At 35.0% G+C, this 24,083-nt stretch overlaps 2 protein-coding genes across 3 annotated transcripts; one reads left to right on the top strand and one right to left on the bottom strand.

Annotated features, from left to right (window-relative positions):
* Positions 1–204: 204 nt before the first annotated feature.
* Positions 205–19,288, bottom strand: LOC123678378 (cilia- and flagella-associated protein 20-like). 2 transcript variants are annotated; one of them, XM_045615380.1, is made up of 6 exons: positions 19,131–19,288; positions 18,838–19,036; positions 18,512–18,661; positions 18,239–18,397; positions 648–932; positions 205–596 (listed from the first exon to the last, which is right to left on the bottom strand). In XM_045615380.1, exons 1-6 carry the CDS (start codon positions 19,212–19,214, stop codon positions 364–366), a joined length of 1,110 nt encoding a protein of 369 aa, XP_045471336.1. In that variant the 5' UTR covers positions 19,215–19,288; the 3' UTR covers positions 205–363. The 2 variants fall into 2 exon arrangements, with proteins under 2 accessions (XP_045471336.1, XP_045471337.1); XM_045615381.1 differs by having other exon boundaries at positions 648–884.
* Positions 19,289–22,869: 3,581 nt separating this feature from the next.
* LOC123678380 lies at positions 22,870–23,639 on the top strand. Its single transcript, XM_045615382.1, has 4 exons — positions 22,870–23,007; positions 23,071–23,246; positions 23,305–23,364; positions 23,417–23,639. The coding sequence occupies exons 1-4, from the start codon at positions 22,959–22,961 to the stop codon at positions 23,489–23,491; spliced, it is 360 nt and encodes a 119-aa protein (XP_045471338.1). The 5' UTR covers positions 22,870–22,958; the 3' UTR covers positions 23,492–23,639.
* The last annotated feature ends 444 nt before the right edge of the window (positions 23,640–24,083 follow it).

The following is a 24,083-nucleotide window of genomic DNA, read 5'->3' as shown; positions in this document are numbered from 1 at the left end:
AGTAGGTATTTATAACCATTCTCTTTCACTTAATAGAGCCCTTACTCTTCTACTCTTTTATTATTTTCCTTTTGAAAATGTCCTGTGAATAGAACAAAAGTACTGCAACGACAGCTCTGATTTGAACATACATCCAAATTTGACACATATTATAGACACTTCAGTTTCGAATCCTGGTTAGAAAAAAAAAAGAAATATTCCGAATGTCTGCAATAATTCATTTAAAAAATATTCATCTTCGAGATTAACAAGGCAATGTTATAGAATTCACCAATTAATTTAAAAGATGCATTTTTGGAATCATATGCCGTTTTTATAGGTATCTCCCTTAGATTTCTATAAGATAACAATTCGAGAGAATATCTATTCCTCTTTAGGAGCTTCTTCAGCTGGAGGTGCCTCCGCAGGATGGTCCTCTGGTGGAGCTGCTTCAGCTGCTGGCTCAGTTGATTCCGGTGGCGCCTCCGCTGCTTCTTGTTCTGATGGGGCTTCTTCTGCAGGAGGTGCTTCGCCTTCGGTTGCTTCTTCAGCTTGTGGAGCAGCCTCACCATCTGCTGGTGGTTCGCCCTCTGCTGGTAGTTCACCCTCTGGCGCGACTTTAATTAAAACAATCAAAATTTGTACCAAGGTAATCGCAATTCATTTACCTCCATCAGGTCCCTTTTCTTCACCTTCAGGAGCTTCTTCAGTAGGAGCCTCCTCTTTTTGGGCGACCTCTTCTTGTACGGTTTCCCCTTCAGCCTTTGGTGCTTCTGGCGGTTCTTCAGGAGATTCGGCAGTTGGTAAGGGACCCTCAGCGGTGGTTTCAACGGGTGAAGGTGGTGCTCCAGAGGGAACTTCTTCTGCGGCAGCGGCTTTTGCAGGTGCTTTCTTTTCTACCTTGCCTAAAAGATCATACCGTAGGCAAGTCCCGATGAAGTACACTGTCGTTACTATGCCAAGACCGGTTCAAATCAATTCGAAAATCATCTAACTGTTGATGAAGTGTCTCGGAATTTTGGACATTTAATTTTGATTTCATAATATTTGACGAAGATGTGAGCCTTTCCGAACTGCGCTATATTTTCTCATTTAAATACTAGCTAGCAGTTGACCTCGATTTGAAAGTTATGGGCTAAAATGTTCCAAAATGATTCATATACATATACAGGGTGTCCCGGGAAGAATACGACAAACGGATAACATAAATGAAGGTCATCAGAATCGGACCAGGAAAATTTTAGACGTTTTCTATTTTCATTAATATTGAAATACCCTGTACAGTGCATCCCATTATGGGTAAGACAGCCAGGTTTCTCGCTCGTTATTTAAGATAGAGCCTTGCGGTTTTCTCGTTCCTTTCCTACTTTTTCGTGAAACTCAAGTTAGTCTAATCAGATATTTCATAACTGTTTCCGTTCAAGAGATACAGGGTGATTTTGGAAATTGATACTTTACGGACACCTCCTTTATCTCCGAAGTTATTAGGAATAATGCTGAGGTAAAAACTACGTCTGAATCAGAATTCTGTGTAGAATCCAGTGGCGTACTCAATTTTTTTTTTCGGGTTATGGTTTTGAAGATTCAACACAAACCTATATTTTTTTTAATGAAACACCCTATATATCATTACTTCGTTTAATTCGTTATTTTTTTCCCTTCAAAATGATGTATGATACCATACACTAAAACATCGAATAATGATGATTTTTTGTTAATGAGCAATAGATTTTCCATATGAAAAAAGAGAATGAATAGGATAATTTTCATTTGTGATTTTTATTCATAGTAGAGTAAGCAAACAAAGATGATACACTCATCACTAACATGAAAAACAAAACGTAGGTACCTACCTTATAGCAACAAATAAATAATACAAAAATTCATAAACATTGCATGATATCTTACAGCTTAAACTGTTCAAATTACTGTCCATTTTCCTCTAATACATAATTGACAAAACTTTTCAATACGCCTGAGTCCATTTAATATTATAAAAGGGCGGTTTTGTAAATCTTGGAAAACTGCCTCTGTTGATGCACGAAGTTCTTCGAGACTGTTATGTCTTTTACTGTAGTATATTATATGTATTAGGGAAAATGGACAGCAATTTGAGCAGTTTAATCTGTAAGATATTATGAAATGTTTATGAATTTTTTTATTATTCATTTGTTGCTATTAGGTAGGTACCTACGTTTTGTTTTTCATATTAGTGATGAGTGTATTATATTTGTTTGCTTACTCTACTATAAATAAAAATCACAAATGAAAATTATCCAATTCATTCTCTTTTTTCATATGGAAAATCCATTGCTCATTAACAAAAAATCATCATTATTCGATGTTTTAGTGTTTTTTTAACATTTCTGACCATCCTACCTATATAGTAGGTATCATATATTATTTTGAAGGGAAAAAAATAACGAATTCAACGAAGTAATGGTATATAGGGTGTTCCATTGAAAAAAAATATAGGTTTGTGTTGAATCTTCAAAACCATACACCGAAAAAAAGAATTGAGTACGCCACTTGATTCTACGCAAAATTCTGATTCAGACGTAGTTTTTACCTCAGCATTATTTCTAATAACTTCGGAGATAAAGGAGGGGTCCGAAAAGTATCAATTTCCAAAATCACCCTGTATCTCTTGAACGGAAACAGTTATGCAAAATCTGATTAGACCAACTTGAGTTTCACGAAAAAGTAGGACAGGAACGTGAAAACCGCAAGTCTCTATCTTAAATAACAAGGGAGAAACCTGGCAGTCTCACCCAAAATGGGATGCACTGTACAGTCGTAGAGTGTCATCTAATATTCACGAAAATAAAAAAAGTCTAAAATTTTCCTGGTCCGGATCTGATTTATTCAATTTCAGAAATAATTAGGGAAGGCGAGAGTAAAGGGTGAAAAAACTTCGAAAATTGAAATTATTCGGTGCCAAGCAGAGATTCGGAATTTTTTTTATGAATTAATTTTTTGTGGTTACAAAAATGAAAAAAATCATAATGTTCACGTACAGGGTAATCCAATATTCACGAAAATAGGAAATGTCAGAAATTTTCGTAGTCCGGATCTGATTTATTCGATTTCAGAACTATTGAAGGAAGGTGATAGCAAAGGATAAAAAAACTTCAAAATTTGAAATTATTCGGTCGATTAGTTAAAGAAATATTGAACTGTGAAATTTCACTCATGAGATGAACATCACCCTGTATATCTCAAACGAAGGCTCTGAGGCGATTGAAACCTCTTGATACTTTCCCATGATGACCTTAATTCATGGTTTCCGTTTGTCGCATTCTTCCGGGGACACCCTGTATAGTATTTTCATAAATGGTGACATTTAATGACCGCTAGATTTCTTAAATTTTGAGAAACTTCGAGTTAGTATCAAATACTTGCATTAAATAGCGACTAATATGCTGAAAGAATGCTGCAATAAGGTTCTGGTAGATTCCTTCCCATAATGCCATATCTTTAATCTTTCGTTGTCGGTGGAAGTGTTGCACATATGTTGTAGATGTAGTTTCTTTCTCATAGACTGGTCTGAACTCAATTGAATTATTCGCTCTCAGATCTTCTTTTTGTTTAAGGTCCGGAATTTACATTCCCTTCGCCTCTAATTTCATTTCTCCTATTTTCTGCTGTTGTCTAATCTGGAGGCTTTCCTCCCTACTTCATGTCACTTTTTTCTTCTATCTTGTTCTTTGAAAGAGGTATTTCCTCTAATCGGTCTTTCTTACTTTAATCTGTATTATCTTTCTTAATTCCTTATTCTCGTGCTCTTTCAGCGTCTCTATTGTCTTCTTTCTATGCTTATTGACTATTTCTTCAATAGTTTCAATTTTCAGTTCTTCTCTGATTTGTTGGTTAGTTATATACTAATCGTTGACCTGGTACTGTCGATATTCACCCTAAATTTTCTATTTGCCAGGTACGATTATATCAATCTCGTAAGTTTGATTGGAAATTTCATCAACTTCATTTTGTAGATCAGTCCCTGATGCCACATTTTACCAAATGCCTTTTCTATATCCAAGAAAATGGCGCCGGTATCTGTTGAGAGGTTCATTTGTTCATTAATATTTTCCGATATTCTTACCAGTTGATGAATCGTTGAATGATCTTTACGAAATCCAAACTGGTGATCAGGAATTATTTTATTTTCTTCTACGAAATCTGTCAGTCTTCTGTGTATTAATTTCTCTACCACTTTACTGATTGCCGATAATAGGCTTATGGGCCTTTAATTCGTTGGATCTTTTTTGTTTTTTCCTTTCTTCCAAATTAAAATTGTATCCGCCGTTTTCCATTTGTTTGGATAATATCCTGAATTATTCGCCCTGAATTGCCGAGTTTTATGGGCTGTTTTTCATTCGACCGTTAGCAAAGCCTTTCTACGGATCCCTTAGGGGTGTGGCTTTGATAATCCTAAGTTTGTTCACCGAATTATTCAGTTCTCGGACTTAGAATATTTTCGAAGGAATCGATAGATTCCCTATAGTACGTTATCTTTGAAGAAATTGCTTATTTTGATGAATAATGTTATTTAAGGAACGATTTTACTATTAATTGATAGACAGAAGGCACGAGATTAATGCCAGTAAGTTCGAACTTGAAGTTCAACTAATAAACATGGCTTTTTACAAAATCTGGGGAATGATACAGGATTCAAACTTACTGGTATTAACCTCGTTCCTTCTGTCTATCAATTAATAATAATCATAATAAGATAATAATAATAATAGCAATAAGAACCACCTAGAAATTATGGTCAAACTAGTGGAACATTTTTCGAAAGATGTAGGTATGGAATTCGGATTGGACAAATATCGAACTCTCAGCGTAGTGAGAGGAAGAATACAAGATGAACCGATCACTCACGCGAATGGAAAACAAATAGAAGCAATGAAGTCGGATGATCTTTATAAATATCTTGGAATGAAACAGAACCGACGAATCAACCACCAAAGAATGAAGCAAGACTTAACGACTGAGTTCATTAGGAGAACCAAAAAAATCTTAAAAACAAACCTCAACAGCAGGAACATGACGAGAGCCATCTACACATATGCATGTTCAATTCTAACATACTCATTCGGTATAGTTCCATGGAGCAAAACAGACATCGAAAACTTGCAAAGTAAAATGAGAACGTTGATGACAAAAGCAAGAAAGCACCATCCGAAAAGAAGCATTGAGAGGACAACACTGCCGAGAAATAAAGGAGGCATGGGTCTAACGGACATCATGGAACTTGCTAGTGGCAGATAGAAAGCCTACGGGAATACTTCAGAGATCAAGCAAGTACATCAGAGTTCTACAAAATACTGTGTGAAGCAGACGAATCAACACCTTTACAACTTCACAAGGAGCAATTTTCATACAACCACCAGACAAACCAAGAAAAACTGCAAAGATGGAGAGAGAAGCCCCTGCATGGAAGACATTTCAACGAGGTGAACCAGGATCATGTCGACATTGAAGCGTCGAACTATTGGCTCGCATCAGGTGCAATGTACCCAGAAACGGAAGGTTTTCTTTTAGCCATCCAAGATCAAGTGATCTCAACTAGAAATTACTGCAGGCATATCATAAAGGATCGAACTATTACTGACGATCGATGCCGATATGGGTGTCCATCAAATGAGACAATACAACATATCACGGGAGGATGTCAAATGTTTGCAGGAAATGAATATAAAGAGAGACACGATGCAGTAGGAGAGATACTACACCAAGAATTGGCAACCATATTAAAACTAATTCATTCTGAAAAAATGCCATATTACAAGTACCGAGCGGAGACCATCCTGGAAAACGAACGCTATAAGCTGTACTGGGATCGTTCAGTTTTGACTCATAAAAGAGTCCCTCACAATAGACCAGATGTATTACTAGTCGATAAACATCAGAAGACAGCATTACTCGTTGACGTAGCAATACCAAATAACAACAACCTGCGTCAAAAGGAGGTCGAAAAAATTTCGAAATATAGGGACCTCGAATTTCCGATAAAGCGTCAGTAGGGAATGATATCAACGAAAACTATTCCAATTATCATCTCAACAACTGGAATAGTGCCCAAAAATCTCAAGAGGAATATCAAGCAACTAGGAATTAGTGAGTATATACAGGGTGGCCATTTGAAAACGAAACAGACGAGATTACAGACGAAATAAAGTTTTTCGATAGAAATGCTCGGACAGGTCGATTTCTGTTTCGAGGGGGACAACTTGAGATGTAGGTTACGGACGCATAGCGCTTCAACCCTTGCTACTACAACCCTCACCCCCAAATTTTGAATAGGGAAGATGGGGTGAGTGATACCTCATTTGAAAGGTATTTTTATACTGATTTCAGCACAGTAATTGTTTTTTCATTTCATGCATTAGTTCTCGAAATATTCTTAACTAAGTATTTGAAAATGAAGTGGTGTTTTCATGGCACTTGTAGTGTTTTGTGAAAAATCGATATTTTGAGCTTCAAAACAACCTTCCTTCCTAACTAACTAACGCATGAATATTTCGAGAACTAATGCATAAAATGAAAAAACAATTACTGTGCTGAAATCAGTATAAAAATACCTTCAAATCGAGGTATCACTCACCCCATCTTCCCTATTCAAAAATTGGGGGTGGGGGTTGTAGCAGCAAGGGTTGAAGCGCTATGCGTCCGTAACCTACATCTTAAGTTGTCCCCCTCGAAACAGAAATCGACCTGTCCGAGCATTTCTATCGAAAAACTTTATTTCGTCTGTAATCTCGTCTGTTTCGTTTTCAAATGGCCACCCTGTATGTAATATAATGCAAAAAGCTGTTCTTTTAGGTACTGCAAGGACGGTGAGAAAATTCCTAGGAAGCGAAGGACAGGTGTAAAGATCACGTGTAAGAGGATCAGAAGTTCGACGAGAACCAGGGGGACCACAAGGACCGGACACGACCGAGATCTACCCTTCTGATATTTTAAATATCTGGGATTGAGTGAATATTCCTCTTAGCGAGGAGTGAGAAGCCGACGGCGAGGAGAAATCCTACGCGTATAGGCAAAATTCGGGATAATAATAATAAAGTTTATTTTTTTCTGCGCATAGCTACAGGCATAAACATTTATCACGGAGGCGTGAGCCTGTACATGATTAATTGCGTTACCCCTGAAATTTTACAGTAGCCACCTTCAGTAAATAAATGAACAGTAATTAAAAAGAAGTAAACAAACAAAATCTCCTGACACTATTTAAAAACAGTTGTCCATTAGACAGAATACATCAGCTGAGCATATATCAAAGAACAACAGGATACAGTTATAACGATTTCCATAATGACAGGTACAGATAAAGAATTATTATTTCCCTTTTTTTATGGTGGATTTTTTAGAGTATCGAAGTAATTTCTTCCTTTTTCCATTACCCAATTTTTGAGTTTATTTCTTTGGGCCTTAGGATTCTTGATGTTTTTATGTTCATGGGAACCACGTCATATATACGAGGAGCCAAGTAGCTGAAACTTCTCTGACCTATTTGTTTTTCAGCTCCTGGTTTGAATGATTTATTTTCTATTCCTCTTGTCTCATATTTACATTCAGAAGGTCTCAGTTTTATTTTTCCAGTGCCTATATTATACAATATCTGTAGAACAAACATTTGAGAAGGATTCATAACCTCAGATAAAGCATACAATTCATCCGATGGAAACAAGAGGGATTTATTATAGATCACGCGGAGTAGCCACTTTTGTATAACTTCCACTCTTTTTATATGAGACTTATATGCTCCACCCCATCCTATAATGCCGTATGATATTTGTGACCGACAGAGAGCATTGTATACTGTTTTCAACTGAGGGACTTCAAGGTAGTTTTTAAGAAACCTGAACTTAGAGAGTAAACATCTAAGTTTCACCAATAAGTAATCTATATGTTTGTCCCATTTCAAATTGTTATCAATTATTATTCCCAGATATTTCACTTGATTAGTTTCTGCAATCTCTACAGAATCTTCGATCACCAGATTTCCCATGTGTGGCTGTCCTGATTTATAAGGGGCAAAAGTGAGATATTTAGTTTTATTGAGATTCATTGTGAGCTTATTCTCTTTGAACCACATACTCACATCTATAAGATCTTCTTCAGTTTCTTTTTTCAGTTCTTCCCAGGTGTTACCCTCGTACACGATAACAGTGTCGTCCGCGAAACTGATGGCTTCTCCCTTCTTTTCCATGATAATGAGCAGGAAACTGTTTACATATATAATAAACAATATAGGTCCCAACACTAATCCCTGTGTTATTCCATATTTGACTGTTTTTGGGCAACTTCTTGTGCCTGCTATTTCCACTTGTTGTACCCTGTTTGATAAATAACTTTTCATTAATTTATATTATTTTCCCCTGAATCCGTTCATGTATAGTTTTCGGAGCAACCTTTTATGTGACACAGTGTCCAAGGCCTTGGTGAGATCTACAAAAACGCACATACCAACTCTGTTTCCGTCCAAGCAACTATATCTTCTTTCTATTAGTGTTCTTATAGCGTCCTCAGTGGATTTGCCTGTCCTAAATCTGTTAGAGTTCACCCTGTGCAACTCTTTTTTAAACATGCCTACAACAAATCGATTAGTCCATCTAGCGGCAGCTAGATGAACTAGATTATAGAGGACAATTGGTTCATCTAGCGGTGAATAGACGAACTAGCGTATGAAGGACGATGAGTCCTTCTAGCGGCCTATAGACAAACAGTCATAGAGGACAACTAGTCCACCTGGTGGTAAAGGAACGGTTAATGACCGTTACGTGAAATTTCCATGTTTCATTCGATGACTGAAAGTGGTGGATGTAACTCACGTGTTTTTCGATAAATCTGGTTAAAAAGAAAGTATAGTTAATGGTGTTGAATACGAGATATCCAAGTAAATCCGAATTGATTTTCAGATAGAATTTTGTATTGTTCCAAAAAGGTAACAATACGGACCTTAATTAATTTTTCTATTATTTTAGCAATGTGTGACATTGAACAAATTGGTCGGTAGTTTGATACGTCGGTTTTATCCCCTGATTTATATATTGGCTTAATAACAGCTGCTTTAAATTTATCCGGGAATTCGCCTGTTATAAAACATAGATTCACAAGCAGGGTAAGCGGTATTGCAATTTCTTCACTGACAGTTTCTATTAGTTCTACACTTAAACTTTCATATCCTGGTGCTCCCTTACTTTTCAATTCGGAGATAATTTTTATTCCCTTCATTTTCATCTGTAGGAAACATAAAGAGTGTTTTATCAGTTGACCTTTCATCTCTTTCACTGTCCGGGACCTGTTCTAAATTATTCGCAAGTTCCTATGTTATTGAAATAGTTATTCTCTTCCACCATCTGCTCCTTCAGTTTTAGTCCCTGTCCGTTTGAATTTTTTATCATTTCGATATCCGTTTCTGAAATACTGAAATCGATCTCTAAAAACCTCTTATTTATGAAAATAAGCCAATTCCTTCAACGACACCGTACTAATTCGAATGACAATTTATTTGTTTGGATTCCGAACACTGACAGGAGAACCAAAAATGGCGGTGTGTGACGTCACACTAATAGAGCGTATTATAGGGTATAATTGAACACTTCGATATATGTATTTTCGGTTGCCTGACAGAACGTGCGAAGCTGGGTCGGGCAGCTAGAATATTATAATGTTTAAATATTTGCAACGTTCTCGTATCCTTAATATATTTTTGTGGCTTTACATGGAGCTTCGAGTTATCAGTTCATTGCTCGAAAACATCTGGTTTTGATGATTCACTTAATCAAATTGATTTCGACGGCTATTAATCAATTGCATCATTTCCCATTGTCTACTCAATGTATCTCCTTTACCCAGCAGTGGTCGAGGTTTGGGGTATTGCATATGGTAAAAATTTTCACTATCCGAAAATATGTAATTAAATTTTTTTTGAAACAATAATAAATTGAAATGGCAAAGAAAATTTCATAACTGTGAAGACTGCTGTTGACCGTGGTATTCTTGGAGCTGGTCGGCCGGGGACTAAAATCTTCTTCTTAGTACATACAAAGTACTAACGAAGGTGGGCGCTCCATCTGGTAATCATAATTCTAGAAGTTACTACTCTAAAAGTGTCGGTGAAAGTACAGATGAACCATCTACTCAAATCCTTCAGCTAAGAATTTTGTCTTTTAGCAACTGATATTTTGCCCTGTATCTTACCCTCAATTATGAACCTCATCATCCCTCAATACATGTCCAATATCTTTTTTCTTTGATACCACTGAGGTGTTCAAGTGGTTTGAGAATCATCAGGGCAAATACCTCTTCATTGGTCATTTTTATACTCACGATATCTGCAACAGGTGTCTATAGAGGTACATCTCAAATGTCTACAGTTTCTTTCCAATGGGCTGATCCCATCCATATAACAGGATGGAAAACACGTAGTATCCCACCAACAGCGTTCGGAGATCTAGTCCTAGTTCTCGTAAAGAACTGCTTCATGCTCATAAACGCCCTCGTCGCCTGTTCAATTCTTTATCCTATTTCTTATATATCTTAGGGTCGCATTCTTCTTCTTCTTAGTACGCCATCTCCTAACGAAGGTTGGCGATCCATCTGGCAATCAAAACTCTAGATGTAGCTGCCCTAAAAATGTCGGTGGAGGTACAACCAAACCATCTTCTCAAATAATTCAGCCAAGAATTTTGTCTTTTACTCGCCGATCTTCTGCCCTATATATTTCCTTCTATTATCAACCTAAGAAGTTCATATGTCGCACTCCTCATCACATGCCCTATGTATCTGGTCTTTCTTTCTTTGGTACTGAAAAGAAGCTCAAGTAGTTTACGCATTAAGGAAAGTATTCTCTCATTGGTCATTTTTTGCACCCAAGATATCCGCAACATGCGTCTATAAAGGTACATCTCAAATGCCTGCAGTTTCTCCTCTGTAGTTGGATCGAGAGTCCATCCTTCACACCCATATTACAAAATGGAAAACACATAGCATCTTACCATTCGCATTCGGAGGTCCAGTGCTATCTCAGGTTTCGTAAAGAACTGTTTCACCTTCATAAAGGCCTTTTTGGCTTGCTCAATACGTGATCTTATTTCTATTTCACGGTCGCATTGGCTGTTGATGTTCATGCCCAAATATTTGAAGGAATTCACCTGTTCTATAGTGCGCCCGTTTATTTTTATTCGCGCAGTTATACTTGTTTTTGAAAAAACAAATAGTTTTGTTTTCGCTTCGTTGATAAAGAGGCCATATTCTTCACTGCATCTAACAATATAGTTCATCAGTATTTGCAGATCCTCTAAATTATCTGCTAGAACTACGGTATCATCGGCGTATCTTAAGCTGTACACTACGACACCTTAATGCCTTCTGATCTTTTCTCTAAAGCTTCCTTAAAAATAACCTCGGAGTAAATATTGAACAGCAACGGAGACAGGATGCAGCCCTGCCTTACCCCCCTTTTAATAATTGCAGCTTCAGATGTTTGATTCTCGATTCTAACTACTACTGACTGATTCCAATACAGTTGTGATATGATGTTGATTTCCTCCCTGTCTTACAAAGAACTTCCATAAGTTTACCATGTTTTACGCTGTCGAACGCTTTACGGTAATCAATAAAACAGGCATACACGTTCACATTCATGTCTCTACACCTCGGAGTCAGGACATTCAGCGAGAAAGGAGCCTCACGAGTGCCGAAGCCGTTCCTGAAACCAAACTGCGCCCTGTCTACTTGAGAGTCACATTTTTTAAAAATACGTGTGTGGATAATTCTCAAAAGATCTTAAGTACGTGTGTCGCATTGGCTATTGATTTTAGTGCCAAAATATCTTAAGGTTTCCACTTGTTCCATAGTGCTCCCGTTTATTCTCAATTGGGCAATTATACTTGTTTTTGAAAACACAAGTAGCTTCGTTTTTGCTACGTTGATAAAAAGGCAACTAAAAACACCGTAGTGAAAAAACTGGAGTTCCACAGAACACTTATTACACATCCTTTGATCAAGAACGTGTATTACTCGAAGTCCTCAGATTCTGATACATAAACAGAAATCACTTAAACTTTTCTGAACCTGACAAAAAAACCTGAGTTTCAATAAATAAAAAAAGAATTCTGAGAAAGGGGAAAAACCATATCAAAACATCTAGATAATAGCTTTAGAAATGCAATATCTGCCTAGCTTCGAGTCATCCCCAAAAAGATGACCAAAGGCTACTGCTCCGATGGTAGTACACCGGAGCAAGACTCCGAAAAATTAGAACCGAAGATACCAAAAAAGATCAGCGTAGACATGATCTACACTCGTGACCCTGCAATCTCCATTACGGACATCAATACAGAAGGAGGTAATGAATACGTGAAAGTAGATACTCACTTCAACATAGTAAAATTTGTTGTTTGTTGAAGCACTCTCTTCTTCAGGTCGTAGAGACACCAAAATCGGTCTTTTATTGTTGTACTTCCAGCCATGTTAGTTCATGTAATGGTTTGTTATGTTCAACGCTGAAAGCAATCAATTTACCCGAATTTTTGCGATGTTATGTAACAATGGATGAAACATATGGCTTCATCATTTCACACCGGTGTCCAATCGACAGTCCGTCTCCATAGCGTGCAAAGACGCAACAGGCGGCTGGCAAAATTATGGCGTCAAAACTTTGAGATGCGAATGGTCTAATATTCATCGACACTCTTGAAAAGAGAAAAACCATCAACATCAACTATTACTTAGCGTTATTGAGGAGGAAAAACGGGCTTATTTGAAGAAGAAGAAAGTGCTGTTCCATCAAGACAATGCGATACAAATCAATTAAGACGATGGCAAAATTTCATGAATTAGGCGTCGAATTGCTTCCGTATCCACCGCATTCTCCAGATCTGGCCCCATAGACACTTTTTCCCATTCTCAGAACTCAAGAGAATGCTCGCTGGAAACAAATTTAGTGCCGATGGAGAGGTAATCGCTTAAAGACGAAGGCAACTATATTTCAAGTATACTATACGACATACGTTAGTTACTGATTATTTTTATGAGGATGAATCATTTTGTGGAACTTTCAAATCAGGAGAGGCAGACTCGTATAGACTTGTTTCCTATTCAAGGGATGAAATTGGATACAGTATCACAAAAATCTAGTCGATATTGAAAATTCATTTGTAGTAATTTTTGGGCTGCTTAGCGGGCTATATCACAAATGAAATCTGAAGTCAGGTATCACAAAACATTTGTTCCGGTAACTTTCTCGATTGAGATTGAAAGACCACTGTAGGTCCATTGCGGCGACACGAATTCAAGATTGGAAATTGGCTTTCCTAATTGACTTTCCTTTCTTTTCACAGATGACGTTATATACAAAAATGACAGTGACTTTATCCAATTACTCTGACCAAAATTTAATTTCGATGCCATAAAAAACGATCTAGAAATTAATTGAAGGCCAATCACATTCATTTCAGCCTAAATCCAGAAAGCAAGTTAAATCTTAAAATTTTTCAAGTGGGCACACCAATATCTGTAGACATCTTAGACTAGAAATAGAGCCAGTGGACTTCAGACCACACATTTTAGGAAAGCCTAAAATTTCCTCAGTGAGTCTGTTGTACCTACCGACCATGATATGGGAGCTAGCTAAGCGCGGTTGCGGTGGCCTCAGCTACTATCGGGAGCGAAAAGTGTGAAAATTTTATGAACTAAAAATGTATTTTAGGAAAAAAACGAAACGGGAGACGATTATCGCGGTGGTGAAGGGCGGCAGAAATTTTCAAAATAAAAAAAAAATTATCAAAAGTATTTTAGGAAACTTGAAATTCATATACATACAGGGTGTCCCGTAAAGACCACGTCAAACCGAGGGAGAATGTAGATCAAAGGATAACCCAAAGGATAATGATCTCATTAAAAAAATCTGGATCTGCATGATGTTTTCAAAAATTTGCCGGCAAAATTGAATTTCGTTGAGGTGAATAATTATGCGAGTGATATTTTCGCACGTAAACAATTGCCATTGTTCACTAAGTAATGCAACATCGAAGATTTCTTAACAGAATTGACAAACTTGATTTTGTCAGAAACGTAACCATTTGGATAAAAACAGCCATATCTTTTTTTTTTAATAACAAATGACTTGTGTGATACCTCTTTGAAATCACAATAAAATAGACAATTTATTGGTGTAATGTGCAGCAGTAGCTCGGTACATTTTTTTTCCACTACGATGGGCTAAACTTCATGAACAAAATAATCCACTACCAAAATTTCCAATAAAAATATTTCTCATAGCCCCCCTTTAAAATTTTCGGGGGATGTTTTTAATGTACACGTTAAAATCATTCTTCAGCAATATTTCACTGAAAAAATTAACCAGAAAGATGTAAAATTGTACCAACCGTAAGGGCAAAATTATTGAAATGGGCAAAAATTCATTATTTTCAAAAAAAAAAAATATCTCGAAAACGGTAAGACTTTTATCATAGGAATTTTGTCATAGCAGGTGGGTTATCCTCTGATCTACGTTCTCCCTCGGTTTGACGTGGTCTTTACGGGACACCCTGTATATTATTCTTGGAAGTTTCAGAATTTTAAACTTCTGAAGGCAGACCGGTACGTCGGTTCGTTCGACCTGGCAGACAGTAAAAGCTTTCTCCCCCGCGAGTATAAAAATTAAGGTTGGTCTGCATTTTAGTTCAATAACTACGGCGTCGGATAAAACAACTGTTTTAATAGAAAAAAGTTCTCACAAATATATATCCTAACAAGCTTCGTTTTAGAGATAAAGGGTGTTAAAGTATGGAAAAAAATCAGTTTTTTACTTATAACTCTAGTATTATTACATCCATTGTTTTGATTTTCGGTATTGAAGTCTAGATAATTTAATGTTTCGAATAAGGTCAGTGTCTCCGACTAACATTATCCAGTGGCGTAGATATAGGGGTGCGATGATCCTTTTCCTATTGAAACTCTACACCATTCTTTTTTCGAGAAAATTATGTTATTTCTGAAATCAACAGAGCCAAAAAAAGAGGTCTCTTAATTTTTTTTTTTCATAAAATGCGCCATTTTGGAGATAATCGAGTACAAAGCAAAGACTATCGATGAAAATGAATAAATTTAAAATTTTCCTTTATAGGGATCAATGAACATTTCAAAAAGAAAATTGGTTAGACTTCCAAATTTCAAAAGCCTGTATCTCTAAAACCAAGCTTGTTAGGATATATGTTGATATAAACTTTTTTTCACGAAAAGAGTTGTTCTATCCGATGCCAAAGTTATTGAACTGAAAACTGGACCAACATGAATTTTTATACTCGCGGGGAAAAAAAGATTTTACTGTCTACCAGTTCGAAGGAACCGATGTACCGGGTGTGCCTTCAGAAGTTTAAACTTCTGAAACTTCAAAGAATATTATATATGAATTTCAAGTTTCCTAAAATACTTTTGATAATTTTTTTTTTTATTTTGAAAATTTCTGCCGCCACTTCACCGCCGCAATAATCGTCTGCCGTTTCGTTTTTGAATAGCTATAAGAGTGTATTTATAATAATAATAATAATAAACCTTTATTTCATATTGTATCATACAGTACATGAGCCACCACATAAAGAATTACAAATGAATGACGTCAAAATAAAATGAATTTCTCACCTATGCCTATCCAAGTATTCCTTCAAAGAATACGGTTCTAATTCTAACAAAAATTCTTTGATATTTTGGACATACACCCTGTAAGATCCAAAAACCTTCAAATGTTGAGGTAACTTATTAAATAATTTTTTGCACATATATTCTGGGTGTTTTTTCTGTTAATTTTAGACGATGTAAAGGATAATGAAAGTCTCTGGATCTCACAGGGTATCTATCACTCACCTGTACAACATCAAATCTATTACGATTTTTAAACAAAAATTTCAATGATTCAAAAATATAAATTCCAATAACAGTTAATATTTTATTTTTCATAAATACCCCCCGACACGAATCACGATTTCCCATTTTGTACATAATTCTTAATACTCTTTCATGAATAAGAAATATTTCATTTATACCTGAACTAGCCCCCCAGAATATTATGCCATAGCGAACTAGTGACTCAAAATTTGCAAAATAAACATTTGTGTAACATTCTCTTCCAACATAGTTAACTAGACTCTAATTCCAAAACAAACGGAACTCAACTTTTTAGTGAGCCACTCTATATGATGTGACCACTCCAGAAATTGATCAATAAATATTCCTAAAAATTTTGTACATTTTTCAAGAACAATTTTTTCATTTCCAATATCTATTTAGTTGAGTTTTTCTTTCCTACTCCTATTAGTTGTGAATGAAATGGCTGTTGTTTTATTACTGTTGAGGATGAGATTATTCACAGTTAACCACTACTTGACTTTAATATATATCAGAAGCATTATCAACTACCCCCTGAACTGTTTCACCCCCAATCAAGATATTCGTATCATCAACAAAACCCACCAAATGTGCTGAAAACACATCAAAGTTACCATACAAATCATTTATAAATAAAAGAAATAGAATGGGACCCAATACGCTTCCCTGTGGCACTCCATGATGGCTCTGTAATATTTTGACATATTAAATCGGCAACTTTCCTAAAATACATTTTTAGTTCATAAAATTTTCACACCTTTCGCTCCTGATGGTAGCTGAGGCCACCGCAACCGCGCTTAGCTATAGCTCACGGTCGGTAGGTACAACAGACTCACTGAGAAAATTTTAGGCTTTCCTAAAATGTGTGGTCTGCCGTCCACTGTCTCTATGAATATAATGTACTCACTTCTTCTTGAGAAAATTATCTGACTGGCGATTCTTATAGTAATCATTCCTTTTAGATTTAATCTGACCTAATTAATCAAAATTTAGTTGATTTCGAATTCATGTTTTATGGTACTCACATCAAATTTCGCCTTAAAAACCATAGAAATATGGTAAAATCTTAATACAGGGTGAGTCTTAAAGTACATAGAATTTAACTATAGATTCTTTCCTTCAAATAGGTACAACACTTTTTTCACTTACGACTTTTCCATTTTCGACTCGAGTTAAAAGTAATAAACGATGTTTATTACTCTATGATTTGGATGATCGTAGCCAGATCCAAGAATACTGAGATTGAATTTGCAGGATAGTGAATTATGACTTTAATTTGAAAAAAAATGGCTGGCAACATGGTCTCAGCTGTGCTCAAGCTCAGTGGTACATCCATAATCGAGCTGTAATTTGTCGAAATAGTGCTTTTTGCGAGGAACGATGAGAAATAATATTATTTTCTCAAATGATTGAATATTCCAATAGTGACTTTGGATTATATCTAATTGCTCTTTTATACTATTCCGTACAGATTTATAGATCAGATTAGAAGTAGAAGAGTCTTACTTATAGAAAACTTCATTCTAAAATTCATATAACTCTATTCAGAGTTATATGAATTTTAGAATGAAGTTTTCACGTCAACCTACAAATGAAAAACCATTATTTTAGGAACTTCAATATTTCATTTTATCTTTTCACCTGAGCGGAGTCTAGAAAAACGGTTCATGACAGAATTGTTTTATTTTATGAGAGAACCTACCTAATCTATGGTTAAATTTAATGTAGGTACACTTTTAAGACTCGCCTAAGGAAGGAATTTTCAGTTCCTCCATATATTTCAAACAAAAATCAAAGAGTTATTCGAGGTTTCGTGAAACCTGACATAATATGTCGTCATTCGATTCGGCTGAAAAATGTGAAAGTGAAGCTGGCTTTTCATTACGAAATGTCATATCTAGAAATATACCGGGTGAATTCTTTAAGTTGAATCAGTTGAAAATCTCGAAAAGGAAACAAAGAAAAATGTTGCAAATAAAAAATTGATGGTTTTGAGGGGAAAGTCCACTTATGTTACGAAAAAACCACCTGAGGTTGGCAACAACCCCCAATATTTTTTTAATAGAAATAGGAAAATGCCTTCAAATTTTCGTTGAAACAAACTGTATGAAAATATCACTCGAGCTAATAGCTCGAGATGTAGATAATCCTAGTTCATATCTATACCTAGTGAGAAGGACACTATAGGAATTATAGTGAGCTATATCTATTCATATCTCGGGATATAATATAACTTTGAAAAGCCAGCTTCATAAATTGACTGAAGATGTTTTCGTCTATTCCCTCAAATTAAAATGGGAAAGCAAAGGAACTCATTATGTTGTCCATATATCTAATTTACTACACCGCTTTGTCTTACCTTTCTCTCTTGCCTTGGTCTTAGTAGCAGCTGTTGGAAGGAATAGTCTGAATTCATTCGGCATTTCGTCTTCGCTATAAAGGGTGTCTGAGAAGTAGATGCGTCTTATTCTAACATTCGCATGTACTTGAACTCTGACAGTTTCTAAATAAGTTGACCCTGGAAAAATTATTTTTACAAAGACAGATTCAGAGAGGTTGAAATTTGCAATGCGATCGAAGTAGTGTGACACACAAACGATATTTTAATATGACACCTTGTTTGAAAGCTCACCATATGCTCTTTTGGTAAAATCCGCCAGATTGAACTGCACTTGATTCCAGCCATCACTCAAACCAATTGGCATCGTTGTGCAGAATGGTCTGACTTTTGTTGTTGACTGGAAATTAGACACACGAAACCGACGACGAATGTCCTTATCGTCTGAATTAAAAAAAAATTAATTGATATTCAGTTATTAACATTAAAAACCCCCGAATATTGGAGAGTGTAAAAAAGGTTGGAGCTGCTCGTAAAGTTTTGTGGCTACAAAGCTATGACCTATATACTCTTTATCTTAAAATATGAAGGTATTCAGTAATTTTGAACCATTGATTTACCCAAAATTTGAATCTCAAACGTGAAGTATTTCTTCATATTTTTTATTATCATGACGAGAAACGGCAGTTTTATAGCTAAAGACACACGGGGCTTTTGCGGGCACGTAATGTATGTTGTGGCCACATTCGTTCCTGCTATTTCGAGAACTAAAGACTTCACCTCTTCATCTACTACTCTTCTTATGTGACCATTTTTTACCTATAAATATAAAGAAGAAATATATTTGCAGTGTTCTCTTCGAAAGGGGATAACTATCGGAATAACTATTGGATTCAATATTAAAGGTACCTACCTCTTTATTCCAAATGGACAATGGTGCGCTACCAACACTATAAAAGATTGATATAAACCCGCTTTGAAAGGCATTAGCGAACATAACGGCAAAATTAAGATTTCACTTTTGAACAGAACCGTCAAAATGTAAATTCAATATTCACTGTATTATAAAATTTGACCATAAACCTCAACTCTTTTCTCTCATTTTCTATGAAAAAGACGGTATTATAGTGAGTATCTATGGCCGTACTAAGATCTTGAAAAGCACTTGAAGTCAGATTTTCTGTCTACAATAAATAATTGAAATTGCATACTATCTAGTATAGGTACTTACGTCTAAGATTTCTTAACTTACATCGCACTAGCAGACATCCTAGGTTAATAATTGTATTAAACAATCCAGAGACATGTCAAAAGTAAAATTCAATGTGGCAGCGATTGGAATGTTGTTGTTTGTTTTAAGAATTTATAGTTATATTACTGTTTGTATTGCGATTTCCTCAGTATATTTGAGTTGTATTTGAGCACTTGTTATCCGAAAATATCGCTCTATCATTTCGCCACAATATCTGTGCTTTTCGAATTTTAAACGCCGGTAATGATCTCACACGATAAGGTTCAACTTCCTGATGATGAATCCGCAATAAAAAAAAAAGAAACCTTATTTATCATCACTGAAATTAAAACAATACATTAAAAGGCTATGATTGAATATATTCGTTTAATTTTTGAATTCCTAATTTTTCTACTACTCGAATGAGGACATTCCTCTAACATGAAATAAATATCTAAAGATTATTCAAATTGAACGAAATCTTCTAAATTTTTATTTTAACTTCGACTAAGATAATATTGTATATTATTAATTATGGAATTTAGGTTTAGGGAATTTCAAATGGAAAATATCCAATATTTTTTTAAGGATTTCAAAAGGGCGATCCACTTGAAATAACAAAGTTCATTATTATTCCGGAAAAAAAGTAGATCGTTTAAAATATGTGAGTAAATTATATAGACAACCATTTTCCACATTATAAAAATGTTTTCTCTAATTCTGTGGTTATTCCGTTCATTCTTCCACATCTTGTAGAACAAAATCGTGCGAGAATATATCAGAAACGCACAGTTTTCATGGTTATATTTTATTATTCTATGTTGGTGCTCCGAACTTTCCGCCACGGCTTTATCTGTCAATTCATCAATTTGCCTTAAAGAAATCAGTTCTGCCAACCAACATTTTTCAATGCAAAAATCACTAAAATATATTTATGGAAATATTTCATTAATTTCAATGAAAATGCAATGAATTAGAGAAAATAATGTATAATACTCGTACAGAAGGCTCATTCTACCACTCGTTCATTCCAAAACTCGCCACTTCGTGGCTCGTTTTTGAATTTTGAACTCGTGGAAGAATATCAATGCCTTCTGCACTTGTATTATAAATAACTATTCCAGTTCCCTCGATTTTCACAACTTTTCATTTCAAGATTCAATGTTTTGTTGATGTTTATTCTGTCCGCCCAAGGATATTTCTTTATTTATAATAAAATTTGCTAATCAAAATCATACATTTCTCTATGTATATTTATATCAGGTGAAAAATTATAATGCAATATAGACCAGGCCCTCGAAAAGTGTGCTCTAATGGATCATGATTATTTATATTCAATTACTGGATCTTCAGGTATGGCTGGACCTCCATGGGAATTTTATTTTTTATTTGTCTATTCATCATGTTGGGGGAGAGAATAATATATTGGATTTTAATACACAAATTGTAAATTTTGTAGAATTTGACAAATAAACATTATTATTATATCAGTTAGAGCGCAAACCTTTTTTCTATGGCATATACCCTCAATAAAATCGCAAGACACACTCCGAATTACAGAATTTGCTCATTACAGCAGCCTAATTTGTTCATCAATTCACTATACTCAGTACATACTTATTAAGGATGATTGTAATTTCTAATTTATTGATAAAAATCATTTTTATTATCATCATTCATCTATCCCATCTTAAATTCATTCACTTCAATTCCAAGCTGTCATTTACAAAACTATAAAGAAAATAAAACTTCAAAATTTAATATAGAATCGTATATGTGAAGTTTGAATAAACCCGTATCAACCAGATTTATTCATTATTCTATTATAGTACATAATTACTGGTTAATTTTTGTAATTATTCAATTCGTTAATAAAATTTATTGATTTATATTTAGTTTAATGTACCCCTATATCTACTAGCTTTCAGCTACATTTTCTAAAATAATTATTAATTTTCATCGAAATGTATTATTTTTGAATGAAGTAAATTTTTATCCTACTACGCCACTGCTAAGCGGAAATGTAAGTCGGCCATATTCAGACACCTTTCTGATCATCAGTTTTGGGACGTTATGCTCCTTCCTGTTTATTATATACTTCTAATTCCTATGAACTAAGGACTAAGAACTACGAACTAAGAACTAAACCTAAGAATTCAGTGGCGTTTATGCATTCTCTTGTTAGTTCTTAGTTAAGGCATGCGCACGAGCTCGAACTACTTTCTATTTGTTCCACAGAATACTAAATATATAAGAAGTGCTAACGCCGTGTTAAATCAAGGCAACAATATGGCCGATATTTTGTCCGCCATCACTAAGTGTTATTTGGCGGGAAAATTTGAATATGAAGGTATGACAATTCATTGAAATTGTTGGAATATTATTAGTATTTATTTTAGGTTATGTTGTTATAATTTCGAATTAAAACAAAAAAATATCATTGAAAAGTTGTATTTATCAAAGGAAATTTACATATTTGCTTAAAATAATAATTATTTATAAAAATCAATACATAATATACATTATATTGGGAGATTTACACTATACCTGACTGAAAAAAAAATACCTATTTATACCTACTCTATAAAATTACATCTGATGAACAACTGAATTGATACATTTCTGAAGCAATATTCAAATTTCTACACATACATGAAAGATAAAAATCTTCAGTTGGTTTAATCTATCTTCCTGCGTTACAGTGCTCATTTCGTAATTCACTTTAATTATCAATGGTCTTCTTTGGTACTTCATTTTCAGCTCATTTGGAGGTTGTAGGTGGATATGAAAAAAAAAAGATTATAAATAGCGATCAATTAGTAGGTAATTCATTTTAATTTGATATGATAATTCTGGATCACGTAGATGGTTATTGTTAGAATCATTAATATTTTCCATACAAGAAACATTTGGGGAAGTTCTACAATCATAGGGCTGATGATTATAAATTTGATACTTCAGTAAATGCCGAGGAACAGAATTTAACTTTAATAAAGTTGGTTCTGAAGGATTATTATAATCACAAGTAAGGATCTCAGATATATTAGAGCATTGAAATACAATATGAGGAAAAACCCGGTCTTATTTTGTTCTAAATTTATTTTCTCATGGATTACCTGACCTTACCTTACCTGAAACCTAAAACAGAACTTTATCTGTTCATTGCCACCATACAAAATACAAACACAATTTATTGTTGGTTATAAAATCATATTGAAAAACTCGAACGTTGATTGATGATTGATGAGAATAAAATTTTTACATCGTGATATGTATGCATGATGTATACTGTGTATTCTGAGTGTATGTGACGTCACATCTGTTGCCAATGCTAGCACTAGCGATTTCACCCCCCTGATTTGTTCTATTAGCGATTCAAGTTCATCCCCAAGCCACCTATCGGAAGAAACTGTAATATCGGCTTAAGGTACGTAGGAGTGAAAGCTTTGACGGCGTGCATTTCTGCAGGTTAAATTTTTATATTTTAGTGTTCGAGGAGTTATAATATATATGAAAGTTTGTTTAAAGCATTTTGAAGAGTCTGATTTTCATACACAAAGTAAGATGTAAAAATATCAGTATCAATGGAGCTCCATGTGTAGTAATATTTTTCAATATTCAGGTAAGGAGCTGAGACACGCAGATTTGTGTTTGAGACCGAGAAAAACTAACTTGAGACGCCGAAATTTGAAAAGAAATGCAGTCCCAACAATAAACCTTCCTACAGGTACTCATGAGAACATAAAGAAGAAAGAAAGACGGAATTCAACTAGATATGATCCTGTACAACAACCAATTGTAATTATATAATGATCCTTTTAAATGAAAATAAATCTAATATTTACAAAATTTTCAGTTGAAATCTGACTGTGAAGTAATGACACAAAATCAAGATGAAAATGAACTTCATGCTCAGGTAAAGTATTGAGATATTCTAGTTGAATCAAATGATGATATTGAAATTTCAGGAAATGATTCACAGGCCTGATGAATTGTTGGCTGCTGAAGCTCTATGTGCTTTTATCAATAAGGACAATTTGTGACAATATTACTACAAATCAAAAGCTTAACAGCTTGACAGGGTTGAATTCTTTCGAAATGCTGAAAACTATTGAAATTTTAGTATTAAGAATAAAAAGAGAAAATTTTGTTTCATCCCTCAATATTAGGGAAAAAATACATTTACAAAACTAAAGAATGACACGAGCTATGTTGTATTGTCTTTACTCTTTGGAAACATCAGTTCCCAAAGTATAAAAGAAATTTTTTATGACATGCTAACTGTGTTAGCGACAGTATTGAAACCTGCGAGCTATCTTCCACCTATTGAGGAAATTCGTAATAATTTGCCACAACACTTTGAGCAATTTACTGATGTGAGAGTCATTCTTGATTGTACAGAAATCTCTGTTCAGAGAACTAAATGCCTGCGTTGTAGAGTAAGATGTTATTCTAACTATAAAGGGAATAACACTGTAAAATTCATGGTGGCCGTGACGCCTGCAGGATTGATCAGTTTTGTCAGTGAAGCTTATGGTGGAAGAGCATCTGACAAAATAATTTTTGAGCAGAGTGGTCTCATATCCTCCCTGAAGCCTAATGAGGATGCCATTATGGTGGATCGAAGTTTTCTAA

The sequence above is a fragment of the Harmonia axyridis genome, chromosome 4 (assembly GCF_914767665.1).
Source record: "Harmonia axyridis chromosome 4, icHarAxyr1.1, whole genome shotgun sequence".
Taxonomy (NCBI): Eukaryota; Metazoa; Arthropoda; class Insecta; order Coleoptera; family Coccinellidae; genus Harmonia; species Harmonia axyridis.
Note: the sequence above shows the minus strand (reverse complement) of the source record. Positions and strands in the feature narration are given on the sequence as shown.

Bases quoted from the DNA above. Each gene is read 5' to 3' on its own strand.
- LOC123678380 (XM_045615382.1), top strand. From the start codon at position 22,959: ATGAAAGTTTGTTTAAAGCATTTTGAAGAGTCTGATTTTCATACACAA. The intron at 23,008-23,070 runs GTAAGATGTAAA...TTCAATATTCAG, and splicing joins GTCTGATTTTCATACACAAA to GTAAGGAGCTGAGACACGCA. The intron at 23,247-23,304 runs GTAATTATATAA...CAAAATTTTCAG, and splicing joins ATCCTGTACAACAACCAATT to TTGAAATCTGACTGTGAAGT.
- LOC123678378 (XM_045615380.1), bottom strand. From the start codon at position 19,214: ATGTTCGCTAATGCCTTTCAAAGCGGGTTTATATCAATCTTTTATAGT. The intron at 19,037-19,130 runs GTAGGTACCTTT...TTATATTTATAG, and splicing joins TGTCCATTTGGAATAAAGAG to GTAAAAAATGGTCACATAAG. The intron at 933-18,238 runs GTAAGACAAAGC...GTCTTGGCATAG, and splicing joins GACCAAGGCAAGAGAGAAAG to TAACGACAGTGTACTTCATC.